A 17,934-nucleotide genomic window follows, 5' to 3' on the forward strand; every position below is an offset into this window, starting at 1 on the left:
AGCAAAAATATGATCTTGTCGAACTTAAAAATCTCTGTACTTTAAAATAAGTGTTCAACTTATACTTCGTTGTTAAATTGTTTGATACCAGAATTCCCCGAGTTGATCGAGGACACTCGGTTAAAGAACTTTCACAACCGACTACAACTTTGTTTTTATGATCTGTGAGCAGGATGATTACGCTGCACTGGGGAATCCCGGGATGCGACACTAGTGGTGATATAACGGTACAGCGGCCTTGACTGGTCAGTAACTCCTTATTTAAGTGTGGGTGCGCCACGTTATTTCTATGGACAGACAGTGGATAGTTGTCATTTTGCTGGGATCATCTGGAAGTTTCCCAAAATCTGTTCAGGTCACAGCTACTCCTGGTTACTGTATTCATGTGTATTCTGCCCTGTTTTCACTGTAAGTTACAATTGTTCTGTATAAGGTCAGTTTCAAAAACACCCATAAACTGCTGTTCATATTAAACAATACTTATTTATTTAATCATCACATAAATACTACTCCCTGCAGCATTTTCACAACGTTATAATTTACATAGCAATTCTTTACATTGAAGTTTAAGGCACAAGTTGATGCTTGATCATTATTTCTTGTAGCACACAATATAAGAGAAGCATTTAAAGTAAATTATTACCTAAGAACATCATTTGATGTCATACAGTGACATGAAATGAGAAAGTGCTATTCAGATTAAGTTATTTGATTTAATAAAAAAAAAAATAAAAAAATCAAATTTTTGATTGAAATAAAATTAAATCAAAAAAGTTCTTAGATGCAAATTTATCAAGATGACAGAAACAAGCTTCTCTGATTGAGAAAATGGAAGCAGAGTGTTGTATTTTCTATAAATAACTGTAAAGACATACAACACTGTTATTCATACAAACTTCAAGACACTTGTACGGCATGTTTTCATAATATTGCATTGATACTTGCATAAAATAAATGGAGTAACTACCTATAAGAAACAGACTTTTCTTCACTCCCTGTGTAGCAGACATTATTTCATAGTTTAAAAACCAGATGCAGCAGAACTTTCTGCTTAACTAGTGGTTCTCTCTAAAAACAAACAACTATTTTACCTATGCTATTTCAAGTGCGCATTTTTGTTTGTAACATCATGTAATTCAAGTTTGTTTATGTGCTAAGTTTAAATGCTGTTCTGTAGACCTACAGACATACTATGTCTATGGGCTTGCTCAATTATACTGTAGCTAGACTCTGATTTTCAGAGTCATTCTTTAGTCAATATACATATTTATATATAGATGGTAAATTACTACCACTTTTGTCTACTATACAGAAGAGCTAATTAGATTTCATATAGTATACCTTCCTGGTATCTTAGAAGTATTTAAATGTTAGATTGTAAACAAATGTTCAAATCGAATTTAAATTCTTTTAAAATAATCCTGGATATTGAATAAGATATGTCTGAAACTCAGAGCTGCAGCACCTGCAGCAGAAACCTACTAAAAGCTCTTAGGCACTGCTGATGTTAATGGCATCTTCAGAGTCTGACGGAGGTGGAATATTAAGACAATCTATGCGCATTGTGAGGCCGTCTGTAGACATGACGGATGAAGATCTCTTATTTCGAGACATCGTTCCAGTTTCAAAAGCGCCCTGCATGTCCATGTTAATACACAGTACTCCAGACAGCAGCTGTCTCTTATACTGGTCAAGACGCCTGAAGATATCCTGGACAGAAGAACTGCGACTGTTGACCCAGGTGGGAAACAGGTTGGTGGAGCTTAAGTGGGATGGGAGAGACTGGTAGTGACGGAGCTCCAGCTGACAGCAAAAGCTAGAAGAAATATTACCAGTATGTGAAGATATGAATGAAGAATCAGCTGCAGCTGTTGTCACTAAAGCAGCCTTAATGGATATTTTCATAATAATGCAAATGAAAACAATGTGACAACATATGTTTCTACTGCCCCCAAGTGGCTAAAAGGAATTAATAAATGCAGGTTTAACCAGGATCAAGCCCAGCCATGTTCACATACTGTAGAGCAGGGGTGCCGCACCCATGTTCCTTGAGGGCTACTGTCTATGTTTGTTCTCCAAATATCCCTGTTCTACTCACTGCTCAGTACCTTGATCTGGGGGAAGACAAAGTATCTTCCAACGTCCGACTGGCTAAAAACCTGATCCAGGTAATCAGCAGTGGGTAGTGCAGGAATAGTTGGAAAAAAACAGGGCAGGGACCCTTGAAAACCAGGTTTGGGGACCCCTGCTGTAGAGCAAGATTCAATAACTGTGGTGTGTAAACCTGATATTTAATGTATTCTGGCATGATTAAACATTAAAGGTTGTCCTTAAATGTCAGTCTTAACTACAGCTTTTGTATGGTATAGTATGGGTAACTTCAACCATTACCTACCTGGCAGATATCTTCCTGGAAATGCTTCTGGAGGTCCGACGATAAACATGCTGTAAGATTTTTAATATCTGTTCTTGAATCCACCCCACATCTTCCTGCACATCTGGCAGCCACTCCAGGAGTCTGCACATGGGATATGCAGCTGTTAGTGAATAGTCCCAGATGGGTAGTCTCATATTTTCTGCCATTTGAATGTCTTTCTTAGAAGACAAAAATTGCTATTGAATTGTCAGTTCTGCTAATCAATAAAAGACCTATTCAAAATAACAAAGACTTTTGCCGTATTCAGCTGGACACAGAAGATTCGGGCAGACGAAGCATTATTCAGAGCTCATGTCAAATAAAGAAGGAATGGGATGAGACATAATTAAGTCATACAGCACCTGAGCGTCAAGGATACAGCAGACTCCAGGGGCAGTGTGTAGGGCACCATCATGGCTGAGGCCATCCTGACAGGAAGCAGGTTGCTTAGCGACTGCATAAGGCTCCTCCTCTCCATGCAGGCCTCCACTAGAGCTACAGCAGAGACAGAGAGAAGCCTGATGTTATGATACTTAGACAAAGGATTTGCTTCCTGTAAAACTAATCAGGAACTAAACAAAAGATAAAGTGCGCTACAACATGTCAAATTACATCTGGGGCCCCACTAGTTTCTGATTAGATATAAAAATCAACTTCAAAACATACTTGAGTTAGACTGGACAGTCAATATGAAGTTAAAAGAAATTAATAACATATCACCTACAATGTCATGGATTATGTAACTACAGCAAGTTAACTCTTGGTAATTCATCTCTACCTATAATTTTGAAAAAGGTTTTCCAATCTTCAAACCACTACTGCATGCTGTGGGTGGTCAACAAGTAGATTTAATTTAGAGTACCTCAGTATCAATGAGACAGCATCTAATTGTACTTTCTTTCATCAGTTCCATAATGTTATTTTACCTTGGTGCAGGATGGGTGGGAGTTTTATGATGATATGCTCCTCTACTGAGGAACTGGAATGAACCATCACAGCTCCTTCTTCTTCATGTGGCTTTAGCTCCTCTTCTCCACTTTTATTGTCCTCCTCCTCCTCATTATTACAATGCTCATTTTCTTCCCTATTAGCAAGCAGGGGCCTGTCTCTAAGGGGTCCATTGAAATTAAGCAATCCTAGAATAAAAATCAAACATCAAAGCCTTTTTTAAATATGTGATCAATTAACAATGTTGTTAATTGACAAAAATATTAACTATTACTAGTTTGTAATAATAATAATAGTAATAATACTGCTAATAACAAAATTGTCAAAAAATATAAATAAATAAACAAATTACAAACTATACAAAGTCTAACCGCAAGGTAACGCAACTTATTGATTTGGTGACAGTGTCACAGGAAGCACGTGTGAGAGCATATTGATATGATACACTGTGCACATGCAAATATGTCCTGGCTAGTGGACAAAAGATCAATTAGGCTTGTTAGTACTTGCACCTCAGAGCAAATTATTTTTCATGTTACATGTGTTTGTGTTAACAATTATCCTGAGACAAAGGAACTATATTTAGGTAACAGTCCCCATTAGTTCCCGGGGACCGTAATGGTTGTCTCACAACACAGCGAAGAAATAAAGGTGTCTTACTGAACCACCTTTCTGACGTTGTTCAAGCCAAGTTGTAAAAGCACTATGTGTTTACTCCACAAGTTGCAAAATGATGTTACAAATGTTTTTTTTTTTTTTTTTTTTAAGGATTAGGAGAAAGTTACAAACAAAGGTAAAACCACTGTTTCTTACCATTTCTGTTTAAAAAGTGCAGAGCATCTTTATATCCCTGTTTACACATGGCCTTCATAATCTGCACTCAAAACAAACACATACATTCATTAGTAAAAGAAGCCACTGAGTTCATTCCAGCTCAACTGAGCTAATCAATTTATCTGTAGATGTGTGCAGGTATCTGGCTTGACAAGAATGTAGTCAAGCAACTTACCATCGGGTCTGGAGGGAAGAGAGCTCTGGAGACTCTGTAGAGGTTGGTCAGCGTGAACTGGATGCTTGTGTTAGTAAAACGCAGCTCATGTATGTTAGTTGAAGTGTCTCGGGGGCAGATGTCACTCTCTCCAGAAAATGGGGACACAGTGATGGTATTTTTCAGCTCATACTGCGGCAGGTTGTCCGAGATTCCTCCATCGACATATCGCTGAAGGATATAGGACACATGTTAACATTAGAATTAACAGAAACAGATTATTGAGCGCACAAATCTACAAAATATTTACTGTCAATGATTTGATGCCAAAATGTCTGGAGAATCAAAGCCATTATTACAGAGGATCTTATAATAGTGACATCATATCCCATGTATTTATTGATTGTTTTTACTGAAGCTGATGAACTTTTAAACCCAGTGTGTGTCAACAGATAAGATCAGTGACATCAATTTCTTGAATTTGAGCCACTAAGGGTAGAACAGGACAGAACAACCTCAAAGCCCGGGCCAACTTGGTCCACTGTGGCTCTGCCACTCACAAATTTTGGTCACAAGCCCTGCATACACACAAGCATGTGTACTCTGCTGAAACCCATCACAAAGGCCACAGAAGGAGCGCAAGAGTTCTGGTATTTCTCAATAATATTTCCCAGAAAGTCTTTGTGCTAGAAACATGTTCAGTTATATAATACAATTCTACTTTCCACTTTAGCGTGAGCTCTCTCACAAACAATAACTCTGGAGGAATTTTATAATCACTGTTTCTACACATGTACCATTGACAACAAACACTCTTCAGGAAGGGAGGGCTCCTATGAGGGCAATGAAAAAATATCCAGAAGAAACAATGAAACACAATGAGAGGAAATAAGCAAAGCATTCAAGCAAAGGTAGACTGGTCATTACACGTCTAGTGTTTGTGTAATTGTTAGCTGAAAATCCACGCTAATCATTAATGTAACTCTTTTTTTTATTTACCTAAATATAGAATATTGGCAAAACAAGGATACGCACACATACTAATAATACTGAATCTACTCACCACGCCTTGCAGTGTAGGAGGGATAAAGCCACAATAAACAGGGATGTAGGCACTACACACACATGCCTAATTAAAAAGAGAGATAGAAGAAACATTTTTGAAAAAACAAAACAATATTGTCGATATTAGAATTGGGTGATATATATATATATATATATATATATATATATTTATATACACATAAATATATATTAAAGTGGAAAACAATAGTTATCACAATGTAAGTATCCAATTTTCTGTTTCTGAAGGAAGCATTACTGTTAAATTACATTTACTTATTACATTGCTCTAAGTGAGACAACTCACAAATTACTGCGTATCATCAGGGCTCAAACTAAGATCATTCAATCTGCAGATTATATTTTTGTCAACAAAAACATCAGAAAATAGTGCAAAATGTTAGAATTTTCCAAATCCTAAGGCAACGTCTTCAAATAACATCGTTTGTCTGACTAGTGATCCAAAATCCAATGATCTTCAGTAGCATTACAGAAGATACAGAATGTGTGCGGTTTTTATCCCCAGTAACAACTGACTTAATTGATTAATCAGCTCATGATTTCAGCTGTGAAATACACTACACAATGCTCACCTGCACCAGCTCCTCCTTGTTGTTGAAGTGAGACACCAGTACATTTTCTCCATCTGTCACTCTAGTGAGAGAGATTCCCAACCGTCCGCTGGCCCGCTCGTGACAGTCGGCTGGCAGAGTGCGCTGCAGCATGCTACGCACAATTTTCACCAAGTTAAAGGAAGGGTGCATGGGTCCGAGGAAACGCTTCCTCGCCTCTTTGGCAACATCAATGATACTTGCACCAGTCTCTCCTGTGAAAACATGAATACAAGTCTATGTTGAGAACAATGAATATGGTGGAAAGCAGGAAATACTCTTTTGACAGTAAATGGTTATTTAAAGATGAGAAAAAAAAAGTATTTTTGTGAGTACATTATAAAACAAGGAATTGTAGGTTCAATTACATTTTAAACACCATACTTAACCATATTTGAAATAGCAAGATCACATTCAAAAGGATATCAAAGTTTAATTAATAGTTAAAAATTCATTCTTAGGAGATAAGATGGTCATTACTTTGAAGAGCAACACTGAAATGGATAGGTCTTAGTCAATTCTGATATGGGCACCATCAAGATGCTGTATTGGCTCTTTAACTGTGGTGTAAAACAGCTAAGATTTGAGGTACTTTACTTCAAGTTGTCCATTTTTTTGCTACTTTATTATTTTACTCTGCTACAAATCACCATAAATTGTAGTTTTACTCTGCAACTTTAGTCTGACAGTAGCAGCCACTATTTATTGGAAGCTGTACTACTAAGCAAAAGCAATATTGCAATAATACAGCATACAGTATAACACCTTATATCACTGTAGAAGGACTATCAATACATTAAGTACATTTTGCTGGTAATATTTATGGAATTTTATTTAAGTTGAAATACCAATATGGTTACAGTGTACTCAGATTACTTCTACCACAACTCCAGTTTCCAGATGTCTTTAAAAGGCCTACATTTGTACTAATACTTTCAAGAAGTGTACAGTACAAATAATCTAAATATAACACTTGAGTTTGGTAAGCTGGTAGCGTCTTCTAAGACTCTAAGAGACCGCAGAACATCCTTTCCACTCCCTGGAAATAGTCAAATAAAGCAAAGACACCTACCAAGGCAAACTCCAGTGACCACAGCGGTGGCGGTGAGAGCTCCAGCCGATGCCCCATATATGTGCTTGGCGTTTTGCACCAGAAAAGGGGCCTGTTCCTGCAGGCAGCTGGCCACACCGATGTGGTAGATGCCGAGGAAGCCGCAACCTGCAAAAGAGATGTTCCAGGGCGAGTCTAGTGGAAACATACCGGTAACTGTCCCAAACCGGGGGACCAAGGTTGTGCGTAGATGATCTGACAAAGTTCACTTAGAGATCGTGAGCAGCTTCGAAAACAACTAACTGTTAATGGTTTTAAAGCTGAAGACGTTTCATTTTAAGTTAACGCTGTTTCTTTGCACGCTGTATTATATAACGTTACTCTACTTCCTAGCTAAGTAATTGTTTAGCTTCCTAGCTAACAGCAGAAGTCGCTTTTTCGTTACAGATAAAGTCACTAAGTTGACATTATTTAAAAACAGACAGCTGAGTCCCTTAGTAAATGTTATAATTAAAGCGGTCCTACGCTATTTAAATAGCTTTTACCATAAACCACGGGGACTTGTTTTTATTTCACATTGTATTTATTACTTGGTATGTATTGGGAGGGCGCAGCATAACCCGTTTCGACCAATCACCATCGAGTACGCTAACTAAAGTGACCAATCATAATGGAAATAGTTGATGAAAGGACCAATCACAATCCGCAGCGCTGAAACACCCAATGAAGTCAGCGAGCAGGAACTCACGTTGCTCTGACAGATGTCAAATGTGTTTTCCCCCAGGCCAGAGCATCGTGGTTTGTTTTGTCTTTTCTAAATTTATCTGCCCGTTCTGCCTGTTCATGTTCCCATTTTTTGACAAGAAAAAAAAAATCTATCAATTTTTCCAAAATAAATAAATTAATTTTAAAAAAAACAACTAAGATATACTGGGACTTTTTTGTGATAGGTGTTATCTTTAGGAAGGATGTGTATTGATTTCTTACTAGGCAGTAGGGCCTAGATTAATATAGTTTACAGATAGTGCAAACCGGTGATAGAGCACATTAATAGTTATCTGTTTTTTGTGAACACTTTAAATGTTTTCCAATACATGATCTTAATATTATCTTAGAGTTGAAAAACTTTGTTCAGAGAGGAAAAATTGGCTTCTATGATATCCCGTTTTATCCTAACCCTTCTTATGATAAGAATGTACAAATGTGGCTTGTTTGCAACCTCCAGATTACAAACGGTACGGTTTCGCAAGAAATCGCCGAGTTATGGAATCATGAGCACATGAACAATAACATTGAAATGTTTTTCTGGAAAAAAAAACTTCACAGAATTAGGCTGCAGATATAGTCCATTTTTGTGGGTTTTCTTTAGCACACGATGCCCTAGAGCATATTGTGAAACCACCATGTGGCTCATATTCTTTCCCTGTCAGTCAGATGGATTACCAACAGCCAACTGTCCCAGTCCCCTAGAGCCCCAGAAGGCTCACTTAGTAGGCTTTCATTTTGATAATTCAATTCAATTCAATTCAATTCAATTCAATTCAATTTTATTTGTATAGCGCCAAATCACAATACAAATCATCTCAAGGCACTTTACAAAAACTAAAACTAAAAACCCTAATGTGGTTAATTGTATAATTATACAAGAATTTGCACCACTAAAGTTACATTTTATTGATAGAGGTTCCTGCATTATTATTTTATTAATAACAGGTAGATAAATCTAGTTTTAAGAACCTAAATATTTTAAATAATATTTTGTGCGGAGTTGTATGTTATTTTTTAAAGTCCAACCAACAAACTGGCTCATACAAAACATTGGCAGCTATGCATGTTATGTATTTATTGAGTACTTTAAATATAAGGTGCAGAGGGAGATTGGGTGGCCTATGGGGTGAAGGTCTAGAGGGGCCTAAAACATTTTTTTTTTCTACTGGGACTCCCAAGCAAGTAAATATGGCCATGCTGACAGTGATGTTACATCAACTGACAGTGTCAGGAGGGTTAATAACAAGGGCAAATTAGTGATTTTGTTTATTTATAAGGACTTACCAAAGAGATGTCATTCTGACTTAGCTCTGACAAAAGCGACTCAACTAGCTGAAATGTGTCTGACCAGGAGATGACAGCTGCACTGGGAGGGATCCTGAGAATCATGTTGTTATTATACCCAAAACACACACTGTACCACTGTTGGCCTTTGGCTCAGTGTATCTGAATTACACAAATTCTTTTCCACAACAGAAATGAACTTTTGACACAATTTCTTTAGCAATATGCAATGCAATTTGTACAGAGAGGTTGTGAATGGGCCATACAATTATACAAGGCCATTTAAACTCAACTGAGTATAATTTACAAGGTTTGTTTTCCTCATGTCTATCTATAGATGGATAGAAATAGATATACATAAATATGTTAATGTCTTGTGCTGTGATGAACTGGTGACCTGTCCAGGTTGTACCCCTGCTTTTCGTTCAAAGCAGATCCCCATGACCCTAAATAGGAATAAGCAGCTATAGATAATGGATGGGTGGATGTTAATGTCTTAATATAAAATGATTAATTTCAAATTTGAAATCATTGAATAATAACACATTTTAAAATAATACAAGACATTTAAATTAGAATACAATGATTTCATGTCCTTATTTCATTTTTCAATATTAATTCTAAGGATTTGCAAAACTGAAGCATTTATTCATTTATTAAAAAATGACATATTTTTGTGTAGGACGAAATGATTTTAAATTCTACATTCAAATCATAATAAATAGGCCCTTACAAATGTTACTCTATGGCCTCTGCTGTAAAATGTTTAATTGCATGTAATTTGAATTGTTTACTGTGAACCATGAGCAGACTGAACAGCGCCGCCCCGTGGTTGAACGGGCACTGACGGCGAGTGTCCCGCCCTGAATTGAAACTTTGGCGGTGCTGACATTGAGGCACTCGATGTTAATCACCACGACAACGGGTTCGGGCGGGGCTTCGTATTTTAAACCTACACGCATGACTAGACTCCTCCCGCCGGTAGACGCTGTAATAAAACCCAGCGAGCAACGATGACGCGAAGGGTTTTCTTTCAAAACATTCGGGGTCTAGGAAGTAACCGCGGAGGGGGACTAAGCTAGGTCAGATTGGAGAAACAGGGTAAACTCAGGAGCTAATACTTTACGGTTAATACTAAATTACATTAGCTAGAACACAGCATTATTAACGAAAATATCTAATGTTGCCTCAGAGGTTATTAGATATGTAATTCTGGCGTTAACATTTAAAGTAGCTAAGCCTTAATGCGGTGTGGCTATAACGTAACTGTGGCTCATTTAGCTCTATCTTGCTGTGATGACAGTGACTCTGTCCACTTACGACAAACACACAGACACAGAAAGAAAGGCTGGGGACAGTACTGGACTAACTCTTAGCTAGCTGTTTACTGTTATGAAGAGTGGCTTCAATGGAGAGAAGCAGCGAGGAAGAGGCAGCTGCTGATGAAGAGGATGGTGACCAGACAGCCAGCTGGGCTATAGGGACAGATGAATGGGAAGATGAAGAGGCCGAGGTGACACCAATATGTAAGCCATCAAAGACAACATCTGAAGTTGGAATACCAGGCCTTTCTACAGACGATTTGGCGCTGAGGCTCTGTAGAGGTCTTGTGCACCAAGATCAGGAGAAATCAGAGAGGAAGACATCAAGCAGTGTGAAGTCTAAAGGGCAAGCAGGAGTCTTGGAGGTAAAAAGTAATGCTCCCTCTCCGTCCCCTTCCAACTTCATGGACACATGTGGTGCTTCGATATCAAGCCTCTCCTCCTCCTGTTTCTTTTCCAACCATCATCATAACCAGGGTTCTTCAGCATCCACATCTTCCTCGTCCTCAGCCTTGTCTCTGACTCCCCCCTTACCTCCCTCTGTGGAGCTCTCAGCTGTGTTGACCGATACAAGGCTGACCCTGGATGTGTACCAGGCAGGAGCGGCTGCACTGCCGTTGCTATGGGCATCCGTCCCCGGGCAGCTGAGGGGCCTCCAGTACCTCAGATTGGGCTCAGAGGATAAACAAAGCCTAGATGTGGCACTGGATGTCCTCCCCCATCTTTCAGAGCTCCGCTCACTGGCTATACGGGGTATTTTTTTCAGATTATTTTCATGTTGTATGAGTGGGTTACTATTGTTATGGTAAATACTGAAATAATCAGTTATAATCTGTGTATTGCTCTCTGATTTGTTGTTTTGCTCTGTGTTTTTGCTTCTAACTGACCTTTCTTTCTAATTCCAGGACACTGTTTTTATGACTCAAACGGTGACCCCCGGCCAGGCCTTGTCACCACTTTGCCCACATCTGTTTCTTCCCTCTCTCATCTGGTGCACCTGGATCTCTCCTTCAACCAGCTCTCCTGTCTACCATCCTGCCTACTCACCTTACCAGTGCTGTCCTCCTTGCTTCTCTGCCACAACCACCTCTCAGTTCTGCCTTCTGATATAGGCCATCTGTCCTCCCTAACCTACCTCTCCCTCCTGGGGAACAAGCTGGTTAATCTTCCCCCTGGTCTGGGGCAGCTGAAAGCACTACAAAGACTGGATGTTTCACATAATCTCCTCCAGCAGCTACCTGATGAAATAGGTTCTCTGGAGGAGCTTGTTAAACTGGAATTGTCTCACAACAAGCTGCAACAACTACCAGAGAGCATGGGTAAGGGTGACCGGATGTGCTAGTGAAAGACCAGTACAGCAATATTTTGGTATTCTCATTTTGTTTGGTGTATGTGAAATTAGTGTAGCAATAAGAAAAAGATTTAAATCAATCTTCGTTGTTGCCCAGGCTCTCTCTCCTCGCTCCGGGAGCTTGTCATCTACAGCAATGACCTCCGCCTGCTCCCACAATGTCTGAACAAACTGCCTCTGCTGAAAATAGATGCGCGTGACAATCCTTTGGGACAACCCCCGACCCCTCCTCCTCTCCCTCCCACACCTGGTGAGCATAGAAAAATGGCCCTTCAAATTGAGTAGTGATTATATCATTTTGATTGTATAGGCATTAGATACAGCGTGGATATGCTGTTAATATACATTCTCAGTTAGATATATGACTGTTTTCTTTCCAGATCAAGCAGAAACAAAAGTTCCACAGTTGCACCTTGGATATAATCAGCACAGGTAGCCTGTCACTCTCATGAAAATGCTTTCTCACTCTCTGTAGTAATATGATCAGTTAAGGTGTTCCTGACTAGATTATGATTAAAAATGTCATACTGCTTTACTCCTTAGTTTCTGTGTTTCGCCTGCTGGTTGTCATGTGTTTCTCCCAGGGGGGGCTGAGCTGCTGTTCCCCCCGGGGTGCCTGGTGACAACCACAAGACTGGAGTGGGCAGAAAAAAGGCCATTAAGGAAGTGGGTGTGGCTGGAGGAGCATGACATCCTACTGAGTCGCCCTCTGGAACTTCGTCCCCATGGAATTACATTTCTAAAGGTACAACTCGTTTTGCATATTCACACTGTTATCCAGTAATTTCTCTGAGATCACGATTGTGAAGGCTAGTTTGTAATTCCGTTCTTTCCTGCACTTGTGGGTAAATGCATTTCAACTTTCTTACAGCCTGTGGAGGTGTGTGTACCATATCATCGTACAAAAAGAAGAGAGGTGGCGGTGCGGAAGTTTGATGGACAGTCATGGAGCACTCTGGCCGCTGATTTGAGGAGAGGAAGTGAGAGCCATAGCAGTCATCCTGGGGGACGTCCAGCCAGGGTAAAGCACGAATCGTTTTTCTTGGTAGCCTATGTTATGCTACAAGTACTGAAAACGTCTTGTTGTACCTGTAGCTGGCATGTTGCTCAGTGAGCCAGTTCTCCTGGTTTATGGCAGTGTCACGTCCAGTGAAGGACAGTTGCTCTGTTACACCAGCTGGAGCGCTGCTGGTGTCCAGCTCTGACCCTGGAGTCAAGCTCCACTTCCCTCCAGACTCCACTGTGCAGACCCGAACCATTACTTTACAGGTAGGCAAAATGTCGGAGTACAGTAGAAATTTATCACATCAGTCTGTCAGTGTGGTATGATACTTTTAAGTTTTAGTGTTTCTTTCTCTCCATAGGTGCTGCACGTGTCTGTGTCAGAGGTACAGGTGTTGTGTGGTGATCCTCAGGCCAGAGTCAGCCCCCTCCTCTGCCTCTCCCAGACTCCCAACATACACTTCCTTCAGCCTGTCAAAGTTCAGATCCCTCTGCCATCTGGAGTCATGGGTACAGTGTACTATCTTCACTTTAATACATCTTTGTAATGAGTGTGTCAGCATGCATTAACATGGCTGGTGCTCCTGCAGGCCACACAGTTGATATGTCCTGTTTGCATCTGCTACATGGAGACCCTGCTGCCCAGACCTGGACGGACATCACATCACAAGTGTCTCTTTATGTCACCCATCTGTATGCCATTTTCTACATTACACATTTCTCCTGGTAAGTTTCTAAACTACATTACCTGATGTGTGTTACATTTATATACCATAATGGCCCCACTCTAAAATGAGTCTGATTGTAACACAATTATTTTCCAACAGCTGTTGTTTGTGAGAATCAAAAACATTTTTATTGCCTGTTGGGAAAGTTTCCCTGAGATACCTTTTAATCTAAGGAGAAGAGAGTCCTCAACATTTGAAAGCTTTTCGATCATATAAAAGAAACGGATATTAGGTAATGCATAAATCCATATTTGTCCCTTCTCCCATACTTACACTTGCTACTGTCAGCTTCTTCAAATGGTTATAAATAGTTTTTTTGACAGATACCACTTTTCAGTCTGTCTTCTTGAGCTCATCATCTGTGACAGCCATAATTCTTGGCTGTTTGACATATTTTCTGTCTAGTTCACTTCTGCAGTAAAGTTGCTGAAAGATGCTATGCATTCATCATAAATGTATTTCTCTGTGGCAGCAACACATTACACTAGCCCTCACAAACCCCTGCAATATAAACAATTTAAAGGCTGATTAACACTAGACTCTCTATAAACAGACTCCAAAACACTTACTAGCCTAGCACCACTGAGGCTACAAACAATATGTAATAAACATGCTGTGTAAGATCGTCGTTACAATAATCGTCTGTGAATGTGGACATATTTGCAGGTACTGGCTGTGGTATACCACTCAGCGCTGTGTTAGTGGGGTGGTCAGGAAGGTCTATCAAAGACTAAAACAGTTTAAAGTCCAGTTCCTTGTCCTTCAGCGGAAGACTGATCCTTCCCAGGTCCTGCTACAGTGTTTACCCGCTAACAAGGTTTGTAACTGCACCAAGGACAGTGTATATATCAGCCCTCTTATCATCCTCTGCATGTGGTGTCTTGGCTTCGGCACTGTTTGGGTCAAACTGATTTCATCACAGCATAAATTCTGAACTGTGACTATGTTGCTTCCTGTCCAGGTGGAAGGCAGAGTGCAGTCTTTGTCAGAACAGTATGATGGACCTCAGCCTTCAGACCTGTGTGACCTGCTGGAAGGAGAGCAGTTCTTTGCTGGGTTTGAGAGAGGCTTGGATATCAGCACAGGTCTGAAGTCCTCTTTTGAGGCGCTATCTTAAATAAACATTTCTTCTCTTGCTTCCTTTCCTTCCAAGGGCCTATGATGTCCTGTTGTCTAACTTTTGACTCAAAGTGGCTATTTATAAGTAGTCCTGAGATGATATCGTCCTGTTTTTTCTAGACAGACCAGACTGTGTGGGGGGAAGACTTTGTTTTGTGTTTTACTCCAGCCTGAAGAATCTCAAGGAGGTTTACATCTGTCCAGCTCAGGATCAGAAGGGACTAGTGAGGGGACAAGTAAGAAAAACGTATCACGCATCTACAGTATATGCAGCCCAGAATGTTCTTCACTATGTGACTACAACAATAGAATACAAATACTGATTTTAAGTGTTGGTGACGCTGTCAGAGATGTGTTAATTTAAAGCATTTTGGGTATTTTTTTTTTCTTGATGTACATTATATAGAATGTACATAGAATGATGTTTCTAAACGTGTTCATCCATATATGAAAAAGTGTAAGCTTTGTATCTCTGTTACAGGTATCTTTTTATAGGGGAGAAATTCCCAGCAATCTGCCCGAAGAAGTGGCTAAAAAGAGGAAAGGACATGACAGCCAATGGCTTGCAACTTTACCGCTAAAACTTCCCGTGAGTTAAAGTGACAATTTTACTTGATGTTCTATCGGATTTACCCAGTTGATGATTGTTTAGTTTCAACACTTGATGTCACTGATCCCATAGTATCAGTGTTGCAGATTTCCAGCCTTTCATACACAAAGAAGTCTTTCAGGTGTCTTCACTTCCTCTCTGCTTTTGTCACAGGCTCTAAACTCAGACAACAGTTATGTCTTGGAGGAGGTTCAGTGTCCTCCCCTGAATCTGGGTGATCCTGAGAGTGGCTATCTGACAGAAGCCAACCTGCTGTCCATATCTCTTCAGATAGGACAGGACTGGCGTGTTATTGGCATAAATCTTGGCTTGAGCTACCAGGAGCTAGATCGTATCCAGTACAAGCACAGGTAAAAATGGTGTTGTAATTTGCTCCTGAAGAAATGTGCTTTTTCTTTTTTTTTTTTACTTTTTTCTTTTTTAAGAAAAGCTCAGGTATAAATAGTAATGACTAGATTTCTGTTACAGAAAGATTAAAATGTTTACATTTGAAACAGAGATGTAAGTAACTGTATTAAATGTTCTACATGAGTGAATGATATAAACAGTGTATACACATACATACAGCTAAAGCCTCAAAAAGATGGAGTGAGATGTTACGTGACTAAAGGAAAACCCACAACGGGAGAGAAAATACAGAATTGTGATTGTTTTAATCTGCGCTGGCAGCCACCATTAAGCCATCTGGGACACTGTAGGGGATTACATACAGCCTGATGCGCATGTGGTCCTCCCCCTTCTCCTCATGCTCAGAAAACCTCTCGCACACATCCTGGAAGTGGAAGAAAAATGCATGATGTTAGATCATTCATATATTATTTAGATGGTAATATAATGATTTGGGCAGCATGGTGGCTGAGTGGTTAGCACTGTTGCCTCACAGCAAAAAGGTCGTGGGTTTGCAAGGTGTGGAGTTTGCATGTTCTCCCTGTGCTTGTGTGGGTTTACTCCAGGTACTCCGGTTTCCTCCCACAGTCCAAAAAAACATGCATGTTAGGTTGATTGGTGACTCTAAATTGCCCATAGGAGTGAGTGTGAGAATGTGAGTGTGAGTGTGTGTGTGGTGGTTTGTCTTTGTGTGCCTCTATGTGGCCCTGTGATGGACTGGTGACCTGTCCAGGGTGTACCCCTGCCTTCCACCCAAAAGAGAGCTGGGATAAGCCCCAGCAGATTCCTGTGATCCTGGGTGAGGAATAAGCAGGTATAGAAAATGGATGGATGGATGCAGTGATTTATATGTTTATATGTCACTGCTGTAGACTGAGTGATATAAAAATATTTGTCAAGTCTTTGGCAGATCACTGCAGCCAGAAACATACAATGGAAAATTTCTGGTGTATGTTCTACTCTCCCCTCCAGAGACAACCTGGGAGCGTTGGTGCTGGACATGCTGTTCCTCTGGGCCCGGGGACAGAGGAATGCAGGTCCTGGAGCAGTGTCGAGGCTGATGGCCGCTATGATCGAGAGTGACAGGAGAGACCTGGCAGAGGAGATTGAGGACATCGTCAGTCTGGGAAGGAAAAAGTACTCTGAGTCACTGAGGAGAGTCGGCCTAGAAGCAGAGAGCTCGTCCCTTGGTGAAACACAGCAGTAGAGGAGACCACTCTGGATGCTGATGGCTTTTACACTTGAGTGATCTGTTAGTTTAAAATGTGCTCCTATCACCTGGCTCTATCTAAACACCTGTTCTGGAGAACAAGAAAATGTCTCTTTCACAATCATGATAACCAGCAACCAGCTGGCAGCACCTTTCACATAACCTGGAGAACAACAGGTGAAATGGATGAACTGCACAAGGATGATGGGCTGTCTTTTTTCCACTTTCCACTTTTGTAAGACAATGCAGTGATGGCTCATTTCTGCCAGGAGAGAAAACTAATGCCTAATTTAAAAAATACACACGCTGTGTCAAAATCACTAAGTCACTGTTTTGATTTACTAAGAATAGTGTCAGAGTATCAACATGGCTTAGAAAGAAAAACATTTTCGACTTGTTACTTAATTTTACCTTACTGTCTCATACATACGCCTGGCATTTGACTTAGTAAGTCAAAATAATGACTCAGAATTTCAAAATTTTGACTTAGTAGCTCATAATGTTGATATATTTAGATTTAAATTCTGGCTTAATAAGTCAAAGTGTTATGGATTGCTTCACATCCATTGTGACTCATTTGCTAGTTTCGGCATATCTCAATGAAGTGTTAATATGATTTTAATTTTGGATGTAGTATGTCTTCAAGTTGACCTAACTAAGGAACTACTTTCATCATTGCTTGCTCTGTTTTAGCATTTCTTGGCAGACATAGGCTTTCATATAATTCACTGTTACCTGTTCAGGCCACGGTTCAGCGGCAGAGCAAAGACCGAGAGCTGTGGGATTATTTCTGTGGTCTTAATGTTCTCCAAGTGCAAGTGGAGGCGATTTTTATGGTTGATTAAATTCTTCCTTGTGTGCCTTTGGTCACTCAGCAACTATTTTAGCTGTAGCGCAGTGAATATAAAAATATGATTTTTGTAATGTATTAATTTTTTATAAAGTTATGATATAAACACTGCATGTCAGCTGATTTTTTTTTTTTTTTTTAAACTTTCTTCTAGGACTCCTGTAGTGACTGGTTGATTTTAGGTTTAACTACTGCGGCATGATCATCCCCAACATTTTAACTCTATC

The 17,934-nt window shown here is 39.9% G+C and overlaps 2 protein-coding genes across 2 annotated transcripts; one reads left to right on the top strand and one right to left on the bottom strand.

Annotated features, from left to right (window-relative positions):
- Positions 1–463: 463 nt before the first annotated feature.
- Positions 464–7,646, bottom strand: pnpla2 (patatin-like phospholipase domain containing 2). Its single transcript, XM_026312267.2, has 9 exons — positions 7,098–7,646; positions 6,008–6,240; positions 5,416–5,481; positions 4,374–4,583; positions 4,178–4,238; positions 3,343–3,552; positions 2,779–2,911; positions 2,396–2,518; positions 464–1,816 (listed from the first exon to the last, which is right to left on the bottom strand). Exons 1-9 carry the CDS (start codon positions 7,282–7,284, stop codon positions 1,492–1,494), a joined length of 1,548 nt encoding a protein of 515 aa, XP_026168052.1. The 5' UTR covers positions 7,285–7,646; the 3' UTR covers positions 464–1,491.
- Positions 7,647–10,039: 2,393 nt separating this feature from the next.
- pidd1 (p53-induced death domain protein 1) lies at positions 10,040–17,769 on the top strand. The gene is made up of 15 exons (XM_026312139.2): positions 10,040–11,203; positions 11,356–11,769; positions 11,899–12,051; positions 12,182–12,233; positions 12,345–12,546; positions 12,673–12,822; positions 12,897–13,070; positions 13,166–13,313; positions 13,394–13,529; positions 14,198–14,348; positions 14,493–14,616; positions 14,771–14,886; positions 15,132–15,239; positions 15,414–15,610; positions 16,620–17,769. Exons 1-15 carry the CDS (start codon positions 10,537–10,539, stop codon positions 16,852–16,854), a joined length of 3,027 nt encoding a protein of 1,008 aa, XP_026167924.1. The 5' UTR covers positions 10,040–10,536; the 3' UTR covers positions 16,855–17,769.
- The last annotated feature ends 165 nt before the right edge of the window (positions 17,770–17,934 follow it).

This window comes from Mastacembelus armatus, chromosome 6 (genome assembly GCF_900324485.2).
Source record: "Mastacembelus armatus chromosome 6, fMasArm1.2, whole genome shotgun sequence".
Classification (NCBI taxonomy): domain Eukaryota; kingdom Metazoa; phylum Chordata; class Actinopteri; order Synbranchiformes; family Mastacembelidae; genus Mastacembelus; species Mastacembelus armatus.

Excerpts from the sequence above, each read along its gene's own strand:
- pnpla2 (XM_026312267.2), bottom strand. The coding sequence starts at position 7,284 with ATGTTTCCACTAGACTCGCCCTGGAACATCTCTTTTGCAGGTTGCGGC. Across the intron at positions 4,584-5,415 it reads CTCCTACACTGCAAGGCGTG|CGATATGTCGATGGAGGAAT; the intron begins GTGAGTAGATTC and ends TATATCCTTCAG. Across the intron at positions 4,239-4,373 it reads TCTTCCCTCCAGACCCGATG|ATTATGAAGGCCATGTGTAA; the intron begins GTAAGTTGCTTG and ends TTTTGAGTGCAG.
- pidd1 (XM_026312139.2), top strand. The coding sequence starts at position 10,537 with ATGGAGAGAAGCAGCGAGGAAGAGGCAGCTGCTGATGAAGAGGATGGT. Across the intron at positions 13,530-14,197 it reads TACATTACACATTTCTCCTG|GTACTGGCTGTGGTATACCA; the intron begins GTAAGTTTCTAA and ends ACATATTTGCAG. Across the intron at positions 14,617-14,770 it reads AGGCTTGGATATCAGCACAG|ACAGACCAGACTGTGTGGGG; the intron begins GTCTGAAGTCCT and ends TGTTTTTTCTAG.